The sequence below is a fragment of the Jaculus jaculus genome, chromosome 8, assembly GCF_020740685.1.
Source record: "Jaculus jaculus isolate mJacJac1 chromosome 8, mJacJac1.mat.Y.cur, whole genome shotgun sequence".
NCBI lineage: Eukaryota > Metazoa > Chordata > Mammalia > Rodentia > Dipodidae > Jaculus > Jaculus jaculus.
The window spans coordinates 102,641,470-102,660,488 of NC_059109.1; the positions used below are offsets into that span (position 1 = coordinate 102,641,470).

At 40.3% G+C, this 19,019-nt stretch overlaps 1 protein-coding gene across 4 annotated transcripts in view; it reads right to left on the bottom strand.

The window, feature by feature from the left end:
* Positions 1–19,019, bottom strand: part of Ralgapa2 (Ral GTPase activating protein catalytic subunit alpha 2) — a 366,249-nt gene that overhangs the window by 221,378 nt on the left and 125,852 nt on the right. For all 4 annotated transcript variants that reach the window (XM_045156189.1, XM_045156188.1, XR_006638510.1 and 1 more), the window contains exons 13-16: positions 15,406–15,554; positions 12,281–12,392; positions 6,772–7,009; positions 2,435–2,599 (exon numbers count right to left, since the gene is read on the bottom strand). In XM_045156189.1, the coding sequence (XP_045012124.1) occupies positions 2,435–2,599; positions 6,772–7,009; positions 12,281–12,392; positions 15,406–15,554 (664 nt within the window). The remainder of the gene's footprint in view (positions 1–2,434; positions 2,600–6,771; positions 7,010–12,280; positions 12,393–15,405; positions 15,555–19,019) is intronic.

The window sequence follows — 19,019 nt, forward strand, 5'->3', positions numbered from 1 at the left end:
AAAGGACCCAGGCTCAGTTCCCCAGGACCCACGTTAGCCAGATGCACAAGGAAGTGCATGTATCTGGAGTTTGTTTACAGTGGCTGGAGGCCCTGGCGTGCCCATTCTCTCTCTCCTTCCCTCTCCCTCTTTCTCTGTCAAATAAACAAATAAATAAAGCACTTTTAAAAAAAAGAAATCTGTTTTTGTATCATATTACATACTCATTAAAGCTGTATTTTCTTGGTATTAACTTTATGATGTTATCATATGATGTTTATCAAATAAACATCTGAGGAAATGACAGACACAGAAGGAAAACATACTTAATATACAAAAACCACATTCAGTTATCAGTTTAACCATAAAAAAGGGGATCATTTTCTGCTTTATAAATGGTTTTTTGTACCTTCATTTAGCAGGAATGAAACAAAAGTACCAACAATAGTGGTACATTTGCAAAAAGTAAAACAAATATTTTACTTTGTCCTTTCCTCAATCCTTTGCCTATTAGAATTCCCACTAATGTGATTACTGTATAGTTCATGTATTTGTAAGATAATATGTAAAGGCCAACTTACATGTAAATGTCAAAATGTTAAATATTTGTTTATCTCTCAGTATGTTGGAGGCTTTTCATTTGAGCATTTAGTGCTTTTTAGAAGAAGGTGAGTTATAATACATAAAAATAAAACAAGTAAAATCACAAATATCTAGTCCATATATTACTATTAAATAGTATGAGATAATCAAATCTTCAAATGTCAGTTGTTTTATAGGCAACAACTGATTAATAACATTTTTCAATTTAAATTATAATAGGAAATGCATACACATAATGCGTAACAATAATGAACCTATTCAACTGACCATCTTCATTATCTTTGGAAGGTACTGGTTCTAGACTTGTTTTACTTTAGTTAAGACTGCAAGAGCCAAGCTTATGGTTTTTTCTTTTTTCAAGTTATTTTTATGTGCATTTGGGTAAGCCTGCCAGGGCCTCTCACTGCTGCCAACAAATTACCAGACCCTTGAGTCACTTTTTGTGTCTAGCTTAGCTAGGTGGACTGGGAATTAATCCAGGTAGGCAGACTTTGCAAGAGTCTTTAACCACTGAACCATCTTCCCAGCCCAAGCTTATGGTTTTAAAGTATATATTCCACAGATATTTTTATAAAACTTTTGTAAAGGTTTTTCTAATGTCATGGCCCCTCAGACAACTTAAGAGCATTTATAAACACAATCTAAGTGCCTTCTCTAAGGACTTTCTAAAGCATAACGGTGTCTCTACCACACTCAGGGTAAAATGCCTTGGTGAACATTAAGATACCACCTCTGAACATCTATGTTTTGACAAAGTAGTGATATATCAAACATGCATGAACAGTGATTCACTCCCTGTCCACATGTGCCAATAATATTCAGTGGTTTGGATTAACAATCTGATTGAAAGGGAGGGGGCAACAGGAAGTCTGGGTAGCTCAGGAATGCTGCCTTGGCCACAAACTTCTGATCTCTTTCTATGAAGGATCTAGTGATAGAAAAAAAACTGTAGGGAAGGAAATCAGGGAGCATCCTTGAATGATTCATGTTTTCAGGAACTGGGTTTTTCCTCAGTGGACAGAATGATGGAAAAGAATAAGTAGAATCATAGATATAGATAAATAGGAGATAATCACCAGCAAATGCTAAGCAAAAAGAATGATAAAGTTAGGTTAGGAGATAATAAACTTCTACAAAAATACCACCAGGGGAGGGAGGGAATTACCATGGGATTTTTTTTATAATCATGGAAAAAAATTAAAAAATTAATTAATTAATTAAAAAAATACCACCAGGATTCTAAACCATCATGTTTCTAACGAACACTAAAAAAATTACTAAACTTCAATAAATATTTATTTTATTTTATTGAGGTAAGGTCTCCCTCTAGCCCAGGCTGACCTGTTTTAAGAATAAACTGTAGCAAAGTAGTCCAATTAACCAGGAGTTCTTGGTTAAGTAATATTGTTAATTCAAATATGTTTAAAAGACACTTTTTTTCAAAAAAGCAAAGAAATGAAATGTTTCCATCCATTTTTAAGAACTATGTGTGCCATCTCTTTTTCTTTGCTGGAGCCAGCTCCTTCAGTCTATGAGAAACATTGCTCAGCAGTAATGCTACTGCAATTAATAATGCATTTATTAGGAAACTTTCTTTAAGCAAAACCTTTAGCTTCAATATTTTATATAAATATCTCACTCAGTGTTAATCACTTGCATTCTTCACAAGAGGATTTAGAAATAAATATTAAAATATGTTAAAAAGTAACCAGAACACAAAAAACTTAAAAGGATAAGGACACATTATATTTCATAAAAAAAACTAATATTTAAATCGAGTAGAATTTTAAAGCATTTTATTCATACAAATATATTAAATAGAGTTTGGAGAAATATTTAAACAAATGCTTACCAGTTGCTTTCTGGCGAACAATACTTCTTGCTTTCTCTACTCCTGGTGCTCCAGATGTAGTAGCACTCCGAAATCTCATTGGCTCAGTCACATCTGGGTGGCTACGCCAGCTGAGAGAAAATGATCTCCCTACGGTGGTCCCTTTTTGAGAATCTAGCACACAGCCTAATAAAGAATGAGGTGAGAAGAACAATCTCAAGACTGAATTCATTATGATACATTTTACGGCCTAATCTGCTCAGCAGATGGCAGATGTGCAATGATATGAAATCAGCAGCTTAGCAAGTGGCCTGTATATGATGATATGTAACTCAAGAAATGGACACATATAATGATGTAGCATATTCCCTTGTTATAAATTAGGAGACACATACATGTGCTGCAGTTTAGGAAATTGCTAAGTACATCCATAACCTGTAAACAAAGTATTTATAATAATCTGACAGTCTCATGAAAACTTTGTATTATGTACTTCAATATGCAAAAGTTATATATTAACAAACCTTTCTCGATGTAATAACAGTATCAAGTGAAGTTGTGCTATCATTTCCAGGTACTTCAAAAGCCACTATTTATAAACCAAAAACTCAGAGGCCTTGATGTTAAAAGTATACCCCATCCTACAGACTCCAATCCATCTACCAATCCCTAGAGAAATCTATGCCTATGAACTACAAAGTAAATTTTGCCAAATGGGTAGGTGTGGTTACCATGTAAAATGTCCCCTGGATGTTCATGTGTTTGTGATTACACCTCGTACTTAATCCCCAGCTAGTAGAGCCTAGAGGAGGTATGCCATGGGGTAAGGCCTTGTGGCTTATCAGTACAGTCTCACTGGGCATTCATAACACCTTTTTCACCTTCCCTGGCAGAAGTGGTTAGCACCCAGCACTCTCATAGCTTGCTTTTCCAATTTCCTCCAATTCCAGGTCAGCCTGAGCTAGAGTGAGACCCTATCTTGTTCCCTCTCACCCCCAAAACCCAAAAACTTCCCCTCAAAACTGTAAGCTGGAAATAAATTCTTTCTTTCCATAAGCTGCTTCTGGCCGAGTAGTCTGTCCCAGCAATGAAAGGGTACCTGTTACAGTAAGAGAATGGAAATGTACAAATAATCCAAAATCCTGCCTTAGAAAAAGCTCTAAAACAATCAATAATGTAATCTTAGTCAACTTCTTTCCTCTCATATTCATCAATGTTTTAAATAAGGGTCAAGGACCCAAAAGAAACACAGGAAGAAAAAGAGTAAGACAAGAGATATTTTTCCCAAAAATGATGTAGCCATAGCTTCAGCTTGTGACTTATTTTTCTACCCAGATCCCTCTGTGTGGTGATTTGATTCAGGTGTCCCCTTATAAACATGTCTTCTGAATACTAGGTCCACAGCTGGTAGAAATTTGGGAAGTAGAGCCTCCTAGAGGCAGTGAATTGTTAGGGGTAGGTTTTTGGTGGTATATAGCCAGTTTCCTCTTGCCAGTTTTTGTTACATTCTCCTGCTGCTGTTGTCCACCTAACGTGGCTCATGCCACATTTTCTCCTGCCATCATGGGGCTTCCTCTTGCATCTGTAAGCCAAATTAAGCCCTTTCTTCCCTTTAAACTGCAAATTAAGCCCTTCCTTCCCTTTAAACTGCATTTTGTTAGGTACTTTCCGCCAGCAATGAGAAGCTAACTGAAATACACTATGCTTTCTGTTTTCACTAATTTAATGCTTAGAAGGTAAGTATTTCTATAAGGAAGATTTAAATCCCTCTACAGAGTAAATAAATATAAATTAATCTGCACAAGATTGGGCTTGACAATATTCTGTCATGGATGGAGTAAGAGCTCATGAGGCCTCACTGACCCTGAATATTTATAGGAAGTTAATGGTTGTTGGAGAAGAGGAAGCATTTCTTCAATGATGTAGCCACAGGTAAATTGCCTATTCTCCTATATGTAATCTCTCACTCCTGTTCCTGTAAAAAATGTGTATTAAGTGCATTGATTCACTAGAAAAAAAATACATGAAAGTAGAAGGAAGACTATTTGAGAAAAGGGGATAAACAGGAATGGTAGAGGGACAAGAAAGGGTAATGGGATAAATATGATCCAAGAACATTATATACATATATGAAAATGTTATGATTAAGCCCACCATTATGTATAATATATATGTTAATAAAAGTAAATAAAAGAAAAAAAGAGAAGATAAATATTAAAGCCACAAGAACAAGTGAAAAGTAAATTAAAATACATGTCTGGAAAATATCATGTTTGAAGTTGTCTACATTCCTAATGCTAATCTATCTTTTCATCTGTCTTTGTCTGCCCAACAAGTGAGAAAAGAATAGTTCTCAGGGTGGTATGTGTGCATGTGTGTACATTAAAATCATTTTGGAGCACAGGGAACAAAATTAATTTGAGAAAGTGAATCCTTATCTCCTGTTTCAGTTCCTCCTTCCTCTGCCCTGGAAAACATTCCTTGCAGGGTAATCCTTCTTCTAAAACTGAGGACCTCTGTCTTAGATAGCCAGGCAACCACAGGAAGCACCTTGATATTCATAGACCCTGTTTACACAGAGCCCTCTGAGTCTTGGGAGGGAACAAGAGGGGAAGGATCTCTAATCTAATATGTATTTAGAAAGGGGCTGTTCAGTTTCAACACGGGAGAAAAAAAATAATCTGTTGCTAAAAACAACTACACTAAAAAATCTCACTCTAAATCTATACTGAGATTAAATGTTCCACTGGAACACTGTGGACACAAGCCCCTTTGCTTCAGCGGCCTGCTTTTACTGACTGGAGCTTTCGCAAGCCACTCTCATACAGAAATGAAGATGGATTAAATGAGTCACATTAATCATATCTCATATGATAACTCATCGCTGTAATTGAGTCATGCCTCCCTATATCTGCATCTTTTTTGTCTACAAACTAACTCTGGGCTTCATCACATGACTTACTTTGGGAATAAAACTAGACAGACAGAAACCTGAAATTCTGATTTTGCCCACTGCTGCTCCTACACCTGTACATGAACAACCACGTGCCAATTTGCAGGGTGGTATAATGTGTGGCCCAATCACACTCATTGTTCTTGTTACAGCCAGTTCCTGGATGCAGAGTAGTCTAAATGACCTTTGCACAGCCTAGCAGACTTCAAACACGGGAGTGAATGCTGAAAAGACCAGCAGAAGAACTAGCCAACAGTGCACAACCCAAAACGCCAGCTCATAAAACCATGGTCTAAATAAATGCTATGTTAAGTTACTAAATTTGGGGATAGTTTACACACAGCAAATGCTAACTGATGGAGTCCCTAATAAGGTTATTACTGAAATATAGTCTATTGTAACAGACCACATGTACATTTGATGAACTTTGAAGGACAGATGCCTTCTAGGTCTAGTTACTTATCACCTAAAGAAACAAAGTGTTTTTACTTTTTGTATTCTGTTTGCTATAATCTTGAGAAGAAATTTAAAAGATCAAGGTCAAATCCAAGGCTGCCTGCTTCCCACTTCCCCAGCAAGCCCATAAGCCTCTATAGCAAGTATTTTCGGCACTATACCTAGAATTACTTCCCATTCACTTTGCCCTATTTCTTTTTGCATTTGCTCTGTACTATCTACATTTCTATAAACTACTTAAAATCTTTACAGAATAAACTGGAATAGACAAATTAATCCCAAGAGCATGTCATGGTTCTTAACAACTGTACAGAAGTCAAGGGAAGGCCAAATTGTCATTTTCAGCAAAAAGTTTCCTCAAAATTCTAACTTTTATTTCCATAGACCTCAAAACAATTTTGCCCAGAAGCACAAAAAAGCCAAAGCGGCCCCTGTCTCAAGCACTCAGCCTTGCTCCATGTCGCCGAAGATGGCTACAGAATGCATCTTGGCAGTATGGCATGTTGAGCTGGACTTGATTGGCTGTTGACTTCTGCTATCACCATTTCTTAGTTTCTTAGCTATGTGACCTTGAATGATTCAATCACAGTAGAATCTCTGGATTTCAGGTTTTCTGTCTTTGATTCAGGGAATATAAGTGTCTACTTCATAAGGCTGTCACAAAGGTGACATGAGGCAATAGTGGTGCCGAGCACTAGCCATGGTCATCCTTGTTAGTTCTCACTGTCACCACCACACTTCATTGGCTTTCTTCTTCCACAGTCTCCAGATAGTCATCAGCCTCATTAAGGAAATGAAGTGATACAAGACACACTCTAATGCTAGCATTAAAAAAGACTCTGCAGCTGGTTCAGTTCTTCTTGGAATGACATGCATTAATGGCTTAAATGCAGAGTACACAGTCCTCCCATACCCATACCTCTGCTTTTACATGGAAGGGTAGAAATACCTTTGCCTCGTTGTTTTTTTTCCTTTTGTTCACTTAATTTATCCAGAGGTAGGTTTGTCATCTCCACTCCATAGACAGTCCTTGCGAGCACAGCTGTCAAGGAGTCCATGATGTTGGCCCACTCGATGATGAGTTCCTCCCATTCTGTGAGGGATGAGAGCACACTGAGAAAGTCATCCCAGAGCTCCCGAGAAATGTACACACAGAGGTTTGCTCGGATCCAAGCCACAATGAGCGTCTGAAACCAAAAATAGTACAATTTTTAACAAGATAATTCAAATTATATTAATAAAGTAAATTTTAGCAGAAAGCTACTTTTTAATGTTGCTTTTCTTACTTTTGAACAACTATAACTACGATCTGTGTTACTGTAAGGTTAGTTATTATTAAGAATAGTTTTGTTGAGTATCTTCACTGGTGGTATCTCTTTCTCCCATTGAGCTACATTTAGAATGGCTTCTTCCAGCTTTCTGTCAGCTGGTCTGCATGGAGGAGGTTATCAGCTCAGTTTCAGCAGGATTTCTCAGTGGCCTTGCAGCCCAAGTATGTGAAGTCTTCAGCAATAGGGTCTTACCATCTATTCCTGGTGGGAACCCAAGGGATTTGACAATGGCCTATAATGTTTTGGGGGCATCAGGGACCTCCCTGGCCAAAAACTCACTGGAGGTATCCCATCCCTGGCTCTGAAAATTTTCTAACAATAATCTATGGCTCCTGAGTGTTCCATTGTCCGAAACTGGAGGATTCCATATGATTTATTTGCATCCTCTTAGATTTTGATTAGCCCTGCCTCCACCTTTCCTTTACTCAATCTCTTCCCCTGACCTCACTTTGGGCCTTTTCACCCCCATTATTGGCCAGCCAGCCCAAATGAGCCAATAGGTGCAATAGTGGCACATTTATCATGGTGGAAACCAACAGCCCTCCAATTGGACTGGAGGCCCACTCCATGGGGGGAAACACATCCCTGATACTGAAAACTTAAAACAGGGGGTAGTCATGAACCCTTGGGGTGTAACATCTGCTGATGTCTGGATAAGTGTATATACTATGCTTATCAAACTGCCCAGTAGGCATTTCTCTTAATATTTATACCCTTATATTAACTCTACTCTCACTTTGGGTGAGAGAATCTTCTCTTTTCACATGGCAGTGACCTTGGGACTACTCAGAAGGTATCACAGTGCTGGAAAGAAGGGACTGGAGTACTGAGTAACATCTCAATCACACCCTCCAAGGCTCAGGGTCTAATGCGGAAGAGGTGGTGGAAAGAATGTAAGAGCCAAAGGAAGGGTAGGATTCCATACAACGTGTTCCCTCCAGACATAAAATGGCCTGGATATCCATGACCTCATAGTGCCTGACACTACCTACACAAGACCATCATAAGAGGAGGAAAAGACCATGACATCAAAATAAAAAAGAGACTGATTGAGATGGGGAGGGGATATGATGGAGAATGGAATTTCAAAGGGGAAAGTGGGGGGAGGGAGGGTATTACCATGGGATACTTTTTATAATCATGGAAAATGTTAATAAAAATTGAAATAAATAAACAAACAAACAAAAGGAAAAAAAATAGTTTTAGAGCCAGTAGTACTCTAGATTGTGTGGTTGACCCAGCTATAATTAAGGAACAGACAAAATACTCAGTACCTGCTCAGCTTCCTAAGATGGCTCTTTTCCTCTTACCAGAGGTTCCCTCAAACATTCTTCTCTACATGTGAACTTCAAATCCACTGTTTCCTCCCTGATTTTGGGCAGCTGGCCTCATTGCACGCTTCCAAGGTAAAAGACCTCATAAAATGAGACTTCCTTCGATCTTAGCCCATGATACCTACACCCTTCTGACATCCACCTAGCTTCACTTCCATTAGCAGCTATGTTTTAAGAGGCATTCCTACACTGGCCCCACTTAAGACCTAGACTTCCTCCTCAAAATCTTTGTATTCCTAGTATGGTTACGCATCCTTATCTCCAACTTACTCTCCTTCCTCAGCTTCTGCTCATCAGTATTTAAATAAACAGAACATTCTGCTTAAAGCAAATTCCCTCTTCAAGCAGCCCTTTCCTCTTTTCTGTTGGTATATGTATGGTTTGTGCATGTGTTTACGTGTGTGTGTGTGTGTGTGTGTGTGTGTGTGTGTATGTGTAAGACAGAAGACAATCTTGGTGTCATCCTCAGAAATAAACCCTAGGATATATTTTGTAATCATGGAAAATGTTAATAAAAATTAAAAAAAAAAGAAATAAACCCTAGCTAGTATCACCAACATGTAAGCAGACCTGTTGAATCATCGACATAATTTACAATAGCAGTCATAAAGACAGATGGAAGGTGAAGGGACTCTTTGGTTATGAAGGTAGGAAAGCCTTTTATCCAATTACCCTTTTCCAAAAGGAAGACTGAAAAGATTCCCAACTCTTATGTGTGCCACTAACTTAATTTGTATCCTGGGAAAAGTCACTTGGTCATTCTGGAGTCACATTTCTCATTCAAAAAGAGGGCTGGGGAGATGGCTCAATGATAAAGTATTTGATATACCAGCAAGGATCTGAGTTCAGATCCCAAACACCCAGATAAATGCTCAGGAGGCAGAGACAGTAGAGCCCCAAGGTAAGTTGAGTAGCAGGACCAACTGATTCAGCCAATTCTGAGTTCAAGTAAATAAGTGTCGGGCACTGCCAGGCACAGACTGGAGCCTTCAGGAGAGGGGCCTGAGCTTCCAGGCATTGCTGAGGACCCCTGAGCTACAGGAGGCCACTCCCTCTCCAAGCCCTGCACACATGGACTTTGTCCATAGCCCTGTGACCTTTGGCCAGTTGCCTAGGAAACTCCTTATCAGCCAGCAGCCTTCACACAGTCCTGGGACCCTATGTAGATGACCTGACTCTCTCCCTACATGCTACACCTGACTTCCTATGTGTAGGAAAGAACATCCCTAGGCATAGGCTAGCAGCATTTAAACTCACCAACCCCCTTAGAGCCCTTTTCCCACCTTCAACTGCTTATAAACCCATTTCCTTGACAATAAACCAAGAGAGCTGTTCACCAAAAGTATCTCCCTGTGATAGTTAAGATGTTGTCAACTTGATCTGTTTAGTAATCCACAGGTTGCTTCTAGGAAGGCTCAACTAAAGGAAGAAGTCTTTCCCCCAGGGTGAGCCCTTCCCCCAGAGTGGGCAGCCCCACTCAGAGGGGGACTTGATATAAGGAAGCTCTGGGTAAAAAGAGTTCCTTCCTTCCTTTCTCCCTTCCACTTGGCTGCCAGAGCTGCTCACTACCTTCCAGCGTGGATTGAAGACCAGTGCGGACTGAAGACGAGCATCAACTGAGGACCCACGTGGATCGAAACCCAGTGGCTCCTCAGGAAGCCGCCAGGCTGCCCCACACCATCTGCAGTGCCGGGTCGGGACTGCTGAGGCTTCTGGACACGAGGGCTGAGCAGCTACCAGGTTCAGTGATTCTCGGGCCTGCAACTGCTATTGGACTACTGTAAGCTTATCCAATAAATCCCCTTTTTAAATAATTCATTCTAGTAGTTCTGTTCCTCTAGACAACCCTGACTGATACACTCCCAAAAGTCTTTTACTTTTGTGTGCTCACCCACCCCGGTTGCCTGGGCACCTTTGGGGGGACTGCGGCCGGCCCCGGAGCAAGAACCCAGGAACACACCACAAATAAGGTGGGAAGCAACCAAAGAAAACACCAATGTCAAACTCTAGCCTCCACATGCATGTATATACATGTGTATACACACTCCCACATACATGTTGCCACATATATGCAAACACACATATATACATGCATGCCCACCACACATATATACACAAGCAAACAAAAAAGGTAAAAGACTAACTCCACAATGCACAACCTATATACCCCAACAAGGAGGGTTCTTGTGGAGGGAGAGGACAGGGAGGAGGCTAACAATGGTACCAACTTGACCGTATTCACTGACTACAAAAATAAAAATAAATAAATAAAAATAAAATATTTTTAAAAAGGAGAAAGGAAAGGAAGATAAAGTAAAAAAACAAAAAGGTAAAAGAGCTAGCTAAGGGCACCTCAAGAATCCCTCAGCACTGACACTCAATGTTTCATTAGCTACAGCTTAACACAGGAACTAAATAAAAATACTTGCCACAGTCAACCCTTCTCTTGTGAGCACTTACTAACCAATCGGTTCTTCCCTCACGTTCTCCTGCCCTAAGGGCACTACATAATTGTCAAGAACTGGATCCTATAATAAATACCTAATCTACCTTCAGAGCTTCAAGCATATGATCCTATTTAGCATGAACATCACAATTATAACACCACTTAAGGCAATCATCATTATTTGGTAAATAATAAAAACTGGGTCAAATTCAGACATCTTTTGAAGAAAATTTGCAAATGTAGATTATCCACAGAGGAAAAATAAAACACTAGAGGAAAAGTTATAAAGGATAATGACAACCTAACATTTCCTGTCCCCATAGTAGCCCTCTATATAAACATAAAATTAATAAAGTATCTGATGATGTAACAGTCCTGTGACAAATAAGTTAGTGCATCTGCACAGCACTGTGACACTAAGACAGCATCCATACAACAGCCTGCAGTTCAGCACAAACCACAGCCAGTTCCATGCTCACATCTCATACAAGATACCAAAGTGAACAGATAATGGAAAATCCCAAATGAGCCCACCCTGAGGTACAAGGCAGGCACTGTGGCACACCAGCAAGAGATTCACAAAGATCAAGTGGTGCTGAAGGATATCGATCCAAGAGTGCCACCACTAGATTCAATCAAGATCTGTCAAACTCCAAAAACTTCATCAAGGTGGTTGTGAGTTTATGGATGCCAGGAGCAAAATGTGGTGGTCTGATTCAGATGTCTCCCATAAACTCATATGTTCTGAATGCTTGATCCCCAGCTGGTGGCAATTTGGGAAGTGAAACCTTGCTGGAGGAGGTGTGTTCCTGGGTGGCAGACTTTGGGGTGTTATAGCCAGCTCCCCCTTGTCAGAGCTCAGTTCACTCTAGTGCTGTTCTTTATTCCTTGCTACAGCAGATGGAAATGTCCCAGGTCTGCTCTACCATCTTCTCCCTGCCACTGTGAAGCTTCCCCTTGACAAGGTAAGCCAAAATAAACCCTTTCCTCCCATCACCTGCTTTCGGACGTGTGTTTTGTCCCAGCAGTGCAAAGAAAACTATAGTAAGTTTTTATCCCCATCTTTCCATCCATACCTCTTAAATCCACCTGGTTTTCCACCAAGGTGCTCAGCTCTTGACATTTTCTTACCTCCTTGAACAAACCAAGCAGAAGGAGATAACAAAGAGGTAGGAAAGTCTAAAAGGCCAACACTGGGTTGAAAAGACTAGACTATAACCTTTAGAACAAAACCAAGGAAAATTTCTAAGAACTTAATGGTACATTGCTCTTAAAATTCTCAGCAATTAATTTGCTTTAAAATGTGATTCTTTTTGCATTTACAGTGGTTTAATAAAAAAGACTTACCCTAAATAGTAACCCTGCCAAGCTCTGGGCAAACAAGTCCTTCATGTGTTTATCCTTTGGCTTCTGCACAACAGCGTCTGTTATCCTGAGTAGTATTTGCAACATCTGCTCCCTGGGCCACCCAAAATAAAAGCTCACATTAATAATCACATTTCCAAAGCACTTTATAGGTATGAAAAATTCTCTTAAGAACTCATCAACACTGACAATCATTACACAAGCATTAAAGGTTTAAGTGCCAATACAGAACAAATATCATAGTTTATCAAAATAAGCTACTTTATGCTACAATAATTCTACAAATACGCTTTGAACATCCACAACAATTGTCAGAATAAAAGACACATCTTCCCAGCCTGACTTTTCCCCTTGCAGGAAGGAAGGCAAGATGGTTTTCTCCAAATGAACCAGCACTCAGGGCACTCAGGTAATAGCTGTGCCAGTTTGAACTTATGTAGTACTCTAATTTTCCATCATCATTTTACTTAGCCCAGAAACTCTCTATGGCAGAAAGCAAAATAGGCTTTCTGGCCTTAATTCTGGGGACACATGCCATCAGCATTGCACTTCCTGTTGCCCACAGGCAGGAGGGACTTGTAAAGGATTAGACCCTGGAAGCAGCACTAGAGCCTGGAGGATGATGTCTGCACTACAGCGCACATTGAGACTGCTGTGGACACCATATCTCAGTCACAAGGTGCCAATGTCTTCAGAGCCTTGCAGAAGGAGGTTGTATGTAAAGGTCTTGAAGAGTCAGCAGAACATTGCTTATTTTGACAGCTAATGTTCAGAACAGTCAGAAGACATTTTTCTTTTTAAGTCACTAAGTTACATTCCTCAAATCTCTGGATACTGTTCTGCTGTCCACTCTTCCTTGAATACACTACCTTTTACCTTTACCCATCACGGCTTTTGCAGCTGCTGCTGTTCCTTCTACTGAGAATGTTCTCTCGCACCATGGCTCTTTCCTCTATTCTGCATCCCCTCAGAAAGGCCTTCCCTGGCCTCCATGCTGGGCACACTCCTCAACTCCAAATTCTATCCCTTTCCCTAGCATCACTGTTCTTAGAACTTAATGACACCTTAACTGTGGGTGCATTATGCCTTTCCGTTCCAAGGGGGTTACCCCATGAGGACAGGAACATTATCGAGTACACCAGTATGTCCTCATAGTAGATGCTCCAGAGCTAATTACTAGCAGGAAAGAAAGGACTCAGGGAAAGAAGGAAGGGAGGAAAGGAAGGTAGAGAGAAGGGAGACAGGGATAGCAAGGGACTGTCTAAAATTTAAATATACATGAAGAAAACCATGCTCCTTTCTAAATGCTACTATTTTTAGTGGCTACATCTGTCTATTTCTGTAACTTGTCTTTTTTATACCTTTAACTAGAAATCTGAAATACTACAGGGAAAAAAAAACACTGCTTAATTTTATTTTCTAGAATGTTCACTAGAATAAAATGATCAAAAATGTAATATTACTATACTGCTATAGGATTTATACAGAATTCACACTTTTCAATGAAAAACAGAAAATTTTATTATTCATACAACTGTGGTATCAAAGAGCATTCATGTGAACTGAAGGCATTTCTCAGTATTTTCACTATTATGTGTCGTATGTAACTCCATTTATAGCATATGTGCATCACTGTAGTGCTCCCCATTTTAACAATGTTTAACTTTAGTAAGAATGCTGCCTTAAAACCATGACAGCTGACTTTGGAAACTGCATCTTCAAATCATTTTAATACTTGTGGTTTCTGTTATCTATGAACCTTTTGGTGGCCTGTAATCCTTGGCACCTTAACCCTACCTTGTTTCTAGAACTTCCTGACTACTGAAGACACCTTGCAAAGTACCAATCATGCTGGCTCCATGGCACTTAGAAGACAAGTGTGAAAATAAGATGCCACTACCACAGAACCCCAGTAGCCTCAGGGGCCAGGAGGCTAAGGCAGAGGGCACTTGGGGGAAATTAACGGGGGGGGGGGGGGGGGGGGGGGGGGGGGGGAGCAAGGGTGGTGGCTAAGTGAGAGGAACACACCCAGTCAGACCACAAAAGGCATGTCTTAGACACAGGGGAAAGACAGTCTGTTTTGTACAGTAAGAGAATGGGGAGTAGGGGCAGTGGCTCCAGGCTTGTTGGTCTATTACTTGAGAGTACTAAAAATGCCTTTGCAAGAAGGGCTGATATGGTGACATTCACTATGGGAGATGGGCATGGAAAATACCTGATATACTATTTACCTTTAATGACATGATTAACAGAAAAGCAGCAAAGAAGAAAAACTTTACACTCTTGGAGGTGATTTTTTTTTTTTTTTTTTTTTGTTTTGAGTCAGGGTCTCTCTCTCTAGCCCAGGCTGATCTGGAACTCACTCTGTAGTGCCAGGCTGGTCTCAAACTCACAGAAATCCTCTTACCTCTGCCTTGTGAGTGCTGGCATTAAAAATATGCACCATCATTCCTGCTGTGATAACATATTTTAACTATATTTTTAATATCAATTTGATAATTATCTAAAGTAAATGTTTTTCCAAAGTGTATTTAAACTATTATGTTGAAGGAACAAAATCAGTTTATAGCATTTCAAACAATAACAAATTCTCCTGGATTTACCAAAAAATGCTATAAAACTCCACATTTCTTTTCCACAAAACTATTTGATGACAGTTTAAAGTGGCAAAAAATCTACAATTAAGTAATATCATAGCTTACTACTACTTCAAGGGCATATTTTTATTTCTAAGAAGAGAGTGAGTGTGTGTGTGTGTGTGTGTGTGTGTGTGTATGTGCGCATGTATGTGAATGCGCATGCCAGAGCCTCTTATTTCTGCAAAGAAACTCCAAATGCACATACCACCTTGTGCTGGTGGGTTTACATGTACACTGGAGAACTGAACCCAGACTTGCAGGCTTTGCAAGTGCCTTTAACTGCTGAGCCATCTCACCAGTTCTCAACGAAGTATCAAAGTTCTGGAATTTACCTTTTTCACAATTCATAGAAACTATCATAAAAGGCATCTTATTTTAAACTTGATAAAGTCAGTGAGAAAATAAATATGTTAACATTTAATTATGTTGACAAGCAAAAGTATGTTTTATAGTATTGAATAAACTTACCATGTCTTTCTATTCATTGTGAGTTCCATTATCATGCGTCTAAAAATAACCAGAACAGCTTTACAAGCGTCAACTTGTTCTCTCAGGAGTATAGGAACTTCAGCACATGGTTCCAGCAAAAAGACATTTGCAGCATTTGTGAGAAAGACCTTAAAAATGATAATTTTCATTTGAAAAATTTAACTAGCTATATACATCCAAGGAAATTTTTGTTTAAAGATCATTTTCTTCTACTAATAATTTCCTTTAGGTTATTTTTACACACAAAAAAAGTGGGGGAAGAAACTGCCTGTTTTGTACATTAAGAGAACAGGAGTTGGGGAAAGTGGACCAGAGTTTGCTGGTTTGTTACTTGAGAACACTGAAAATGGATCATGAAGCAGGAGTGCACAGCTACTTCCACAAATTCTGTTTTGGTACAGCCTGGGCACCAGTACATGTTCATGTTCAATGTCCTGACGCTTACCCCTCAGAATCACCCAGATACTTTAAAGTCCTGTTCCTTGGAGAAAACAAACAAACAAACACTACTATTCCATATTAATAGTGCTATTTTACTCATGAGTCACAAGACATACGAACACTTTTGGCTTTGTTTTGTCAAGTTAGGGTCTCACTGTAGCCCAGGCTGACCTCCAACTCACTCCACAGTCACAGGTTGGCCTAAACACACAGTGCCCCTCATATATCTGCCTCCTAAGTATTGGGATTAAAGGCATGCACCACTATATCAGGTTGATTTGAACATTCTTCAATATCCTTTTAAGCAAGAAAGAAAAAGAGGGAGGGAGAGAAGAAAGGAAGGAGGGAGGGAGGGAGGGAGGGAGGGAGGGAGGGAGGGAGGGAGGGAGGGAGGGAGAGGGAGGGAGGAAAGGAAGGAAAGAAGGAAGGAAGGAAGGAAGGAGGGAAAGAAGGAAGGAAGGAAGGAAGGAAGGAAGGAAGGAAGGAAGGAAGGAAGGAGGGAAGGAAGGGGGGAAGGAAGGGGGGAAGGAAGGAAGGAAGGAAGGAAGGAAGGAAGGAAGGAAGGAAGGAAGGAAGGAAGGAAGGAAGGAGGGAAGGAAGGGGGAAGGAAGGAAGGAAGGAAGGAAGGAAGGAAGGAAGGAAGGAAGGAAGGAAGGAAGGAAGGAAGGAAGGAAGGAAGGGGGGAAGGAAGGAAGGGGGGAAGGAAGGAAGGAAGGAAGGAGGAGAAGAAAAGATAGGATCATGTGTATTATGTCAGGGTGAGAAACTCTAGTGTGGAGGGATGTCAGGAGAAGAGGCCCAAGCCAAACAACAGAACTGTGGCAGACCTACTGACTGAACCTCTTAGTAAGCAGACTCATTTCCTGATGGAGCATGGCCTGTGATCCCAAAAGGTGTGAGTACTTTGAGTAAGGAGTGGTAGTGTGCCTGCAAACAGATAAAGCCACATGGCCCATGCTGCACAGCTCCCAGGATCATGACTTTATTTATTCATTAATTTATATTAGAAAGAGAAAAAGGCAGAGATGAAGAGAGAGACAGAAAGAGAGAATGGGCACAGCAGTGGCCTCCAGCCACTGCAAGTGAACTCCAGACGCATGTGCCACTTTGTGCATCTAGCTTACATGTGTACTGGGGAACTGAACCTGGGTCCTTAGGCTTCACAAGCAAGCACCTTCACCATTAAGCCATCTCTCCAGCCCATGATTTTTTTTAAATAGGAGAATGCTTTTGTGTAGGAGGGAACAAAATCTAAGTGAATTCTAAATATAAAGCACATTAGAAAGGGAACAAGTGGGGCTGAAGAGATGGCTTAGTGGTTAAAGCATTTGCCTGTGAATTTAGATTCCAGGTTCAATTCCCCAGTACCCACATAAACCAGATGCACAAGGTGGCGCATGTGTCTGGAGTTCATTTGCAGTGGCTAGAGGTCCTGAAATGCCCATTCTCTCTCTCTCTCCATCTCTCTCAAATAAATAAAATATAAAATAAAGGGAACAATTAAATACTCTATTAACTACAAGTTCACTGACCTCTGTCAGCAGAACTACTTCAGTGGGAAAAGGTGAAACTCACTGACCTAGCCTCTCAGGCAGAAAGTCACTGGTTATTACAGTAAAGACAACATACTACATTCAAGAATACAGCATTCGTGGCCCGTAACTTCAGATATCCAATATTGTAAATCAGGTAAAAATGGGTGGGTTCATGGGCTGGAGAGATTGCTTAGTGGTTAAGGCACTTGCCTGCAAAGCCTAGGGACCCATGTTCCACTCTTCCACATAAGATCCCACTCAAACCAGATTCCCAAAGGTGAGGCAAGCACAAGGTCACATATGACCACTAGGTGGCGCAAGCATCTACAGATTGCAATGGCTGAGGCCCAATTCTTTCTCCCTAAAATAAAAACTGGGTGGGCGGGGTGTGGTGGTACACGCCTTTAATCCCACCACTTGGGAGACAGAGGTAGGAGGATCACCTTGAGTTTGTGGCCACCCTGAGACTACATAGTGAATTAATTCCAGGTCAGCCTGGACTAGAGTGAGACCCTACCTCAAAAAAAAAGGGGGGGGGGTGGGGGAGGTTCCATCCATCTTCATTTATACTCCTTTGTAGGTCTCCCTTAGGATTCACAGTACAAACACCAAGGCTGTGAAGTAAATCAACTCTCTTTGGCCCCTTAGTGGATGACATACCCAAAAAAATGCATACACTGACCAGAGGTTCAAATCGACACACTAAAAAGTCAAGTCAGGGCTGGAGACATGGCTGAGTGGTTAAGGCTCTGTTTAATTCCCTAGTACCTTCATAAAGCCTGATGCACAAAGTGGTGCATGCATTGAACTTTGTGGTGGCTGGAGGCCCTGGTGCACTTATTCATATTCATTCTTTCTCTCTCCTTCCAAATAAATAAATAAAATATTTTTAAGTCAATTCAAAACATCTGGGCTAAAATGTTGACAGCCTTTAGAGTCTATCTTCTGCAAGATAAGTAGCATGTCTCCATTTTATAGGGGAGGGAAAAGTCACTAGGTAAGCATGATAATGCTAATAACAGGTGATAACACCAGGGTGAAATAATCACTAAGAAAAAAGAAAAAGAATTTTCTAATTAATAAACTACAGCAGTTTTAGTGACTATTAAAAGAATACATCACAAATAATAGACTGTAATATAAATTATTTTAATTCTATGCATTGCCTTCTTGAATTTGAAATTTTGCACATTCTTAATTAAAAGCCTTCATATACTGAGTGGGCAAAGTAGGCCTAAGTTCAGATCTCCAGCACCCACATAAAGACCAGGTGAGGGAATGTACACCTATAATTCCAGAGCTGGGGAGACAGAGACAGGAAATCACTGGAGCTCACTGGCTAGCTAATCTAGTCTATCAATGAGCCCTAGGTTCAGCCAGAGATTCTGTCTCAAAGAATAAAATGGAGAGCAACTGAAGAAGACACCCCAGACTTCAGGCCTCCACATGCACCTGCACACATACAAGAGTACCCACACAGATATGAACATGCATAAACATACATGTGCCACATCCCTGCCTTCATGTATTGTACTTTTATTTTTAATACAAACATCAAAGTGCCAAACATGAATACTTCTTATGACTGCACTGGTATCAAGGCACAACCAAACAATC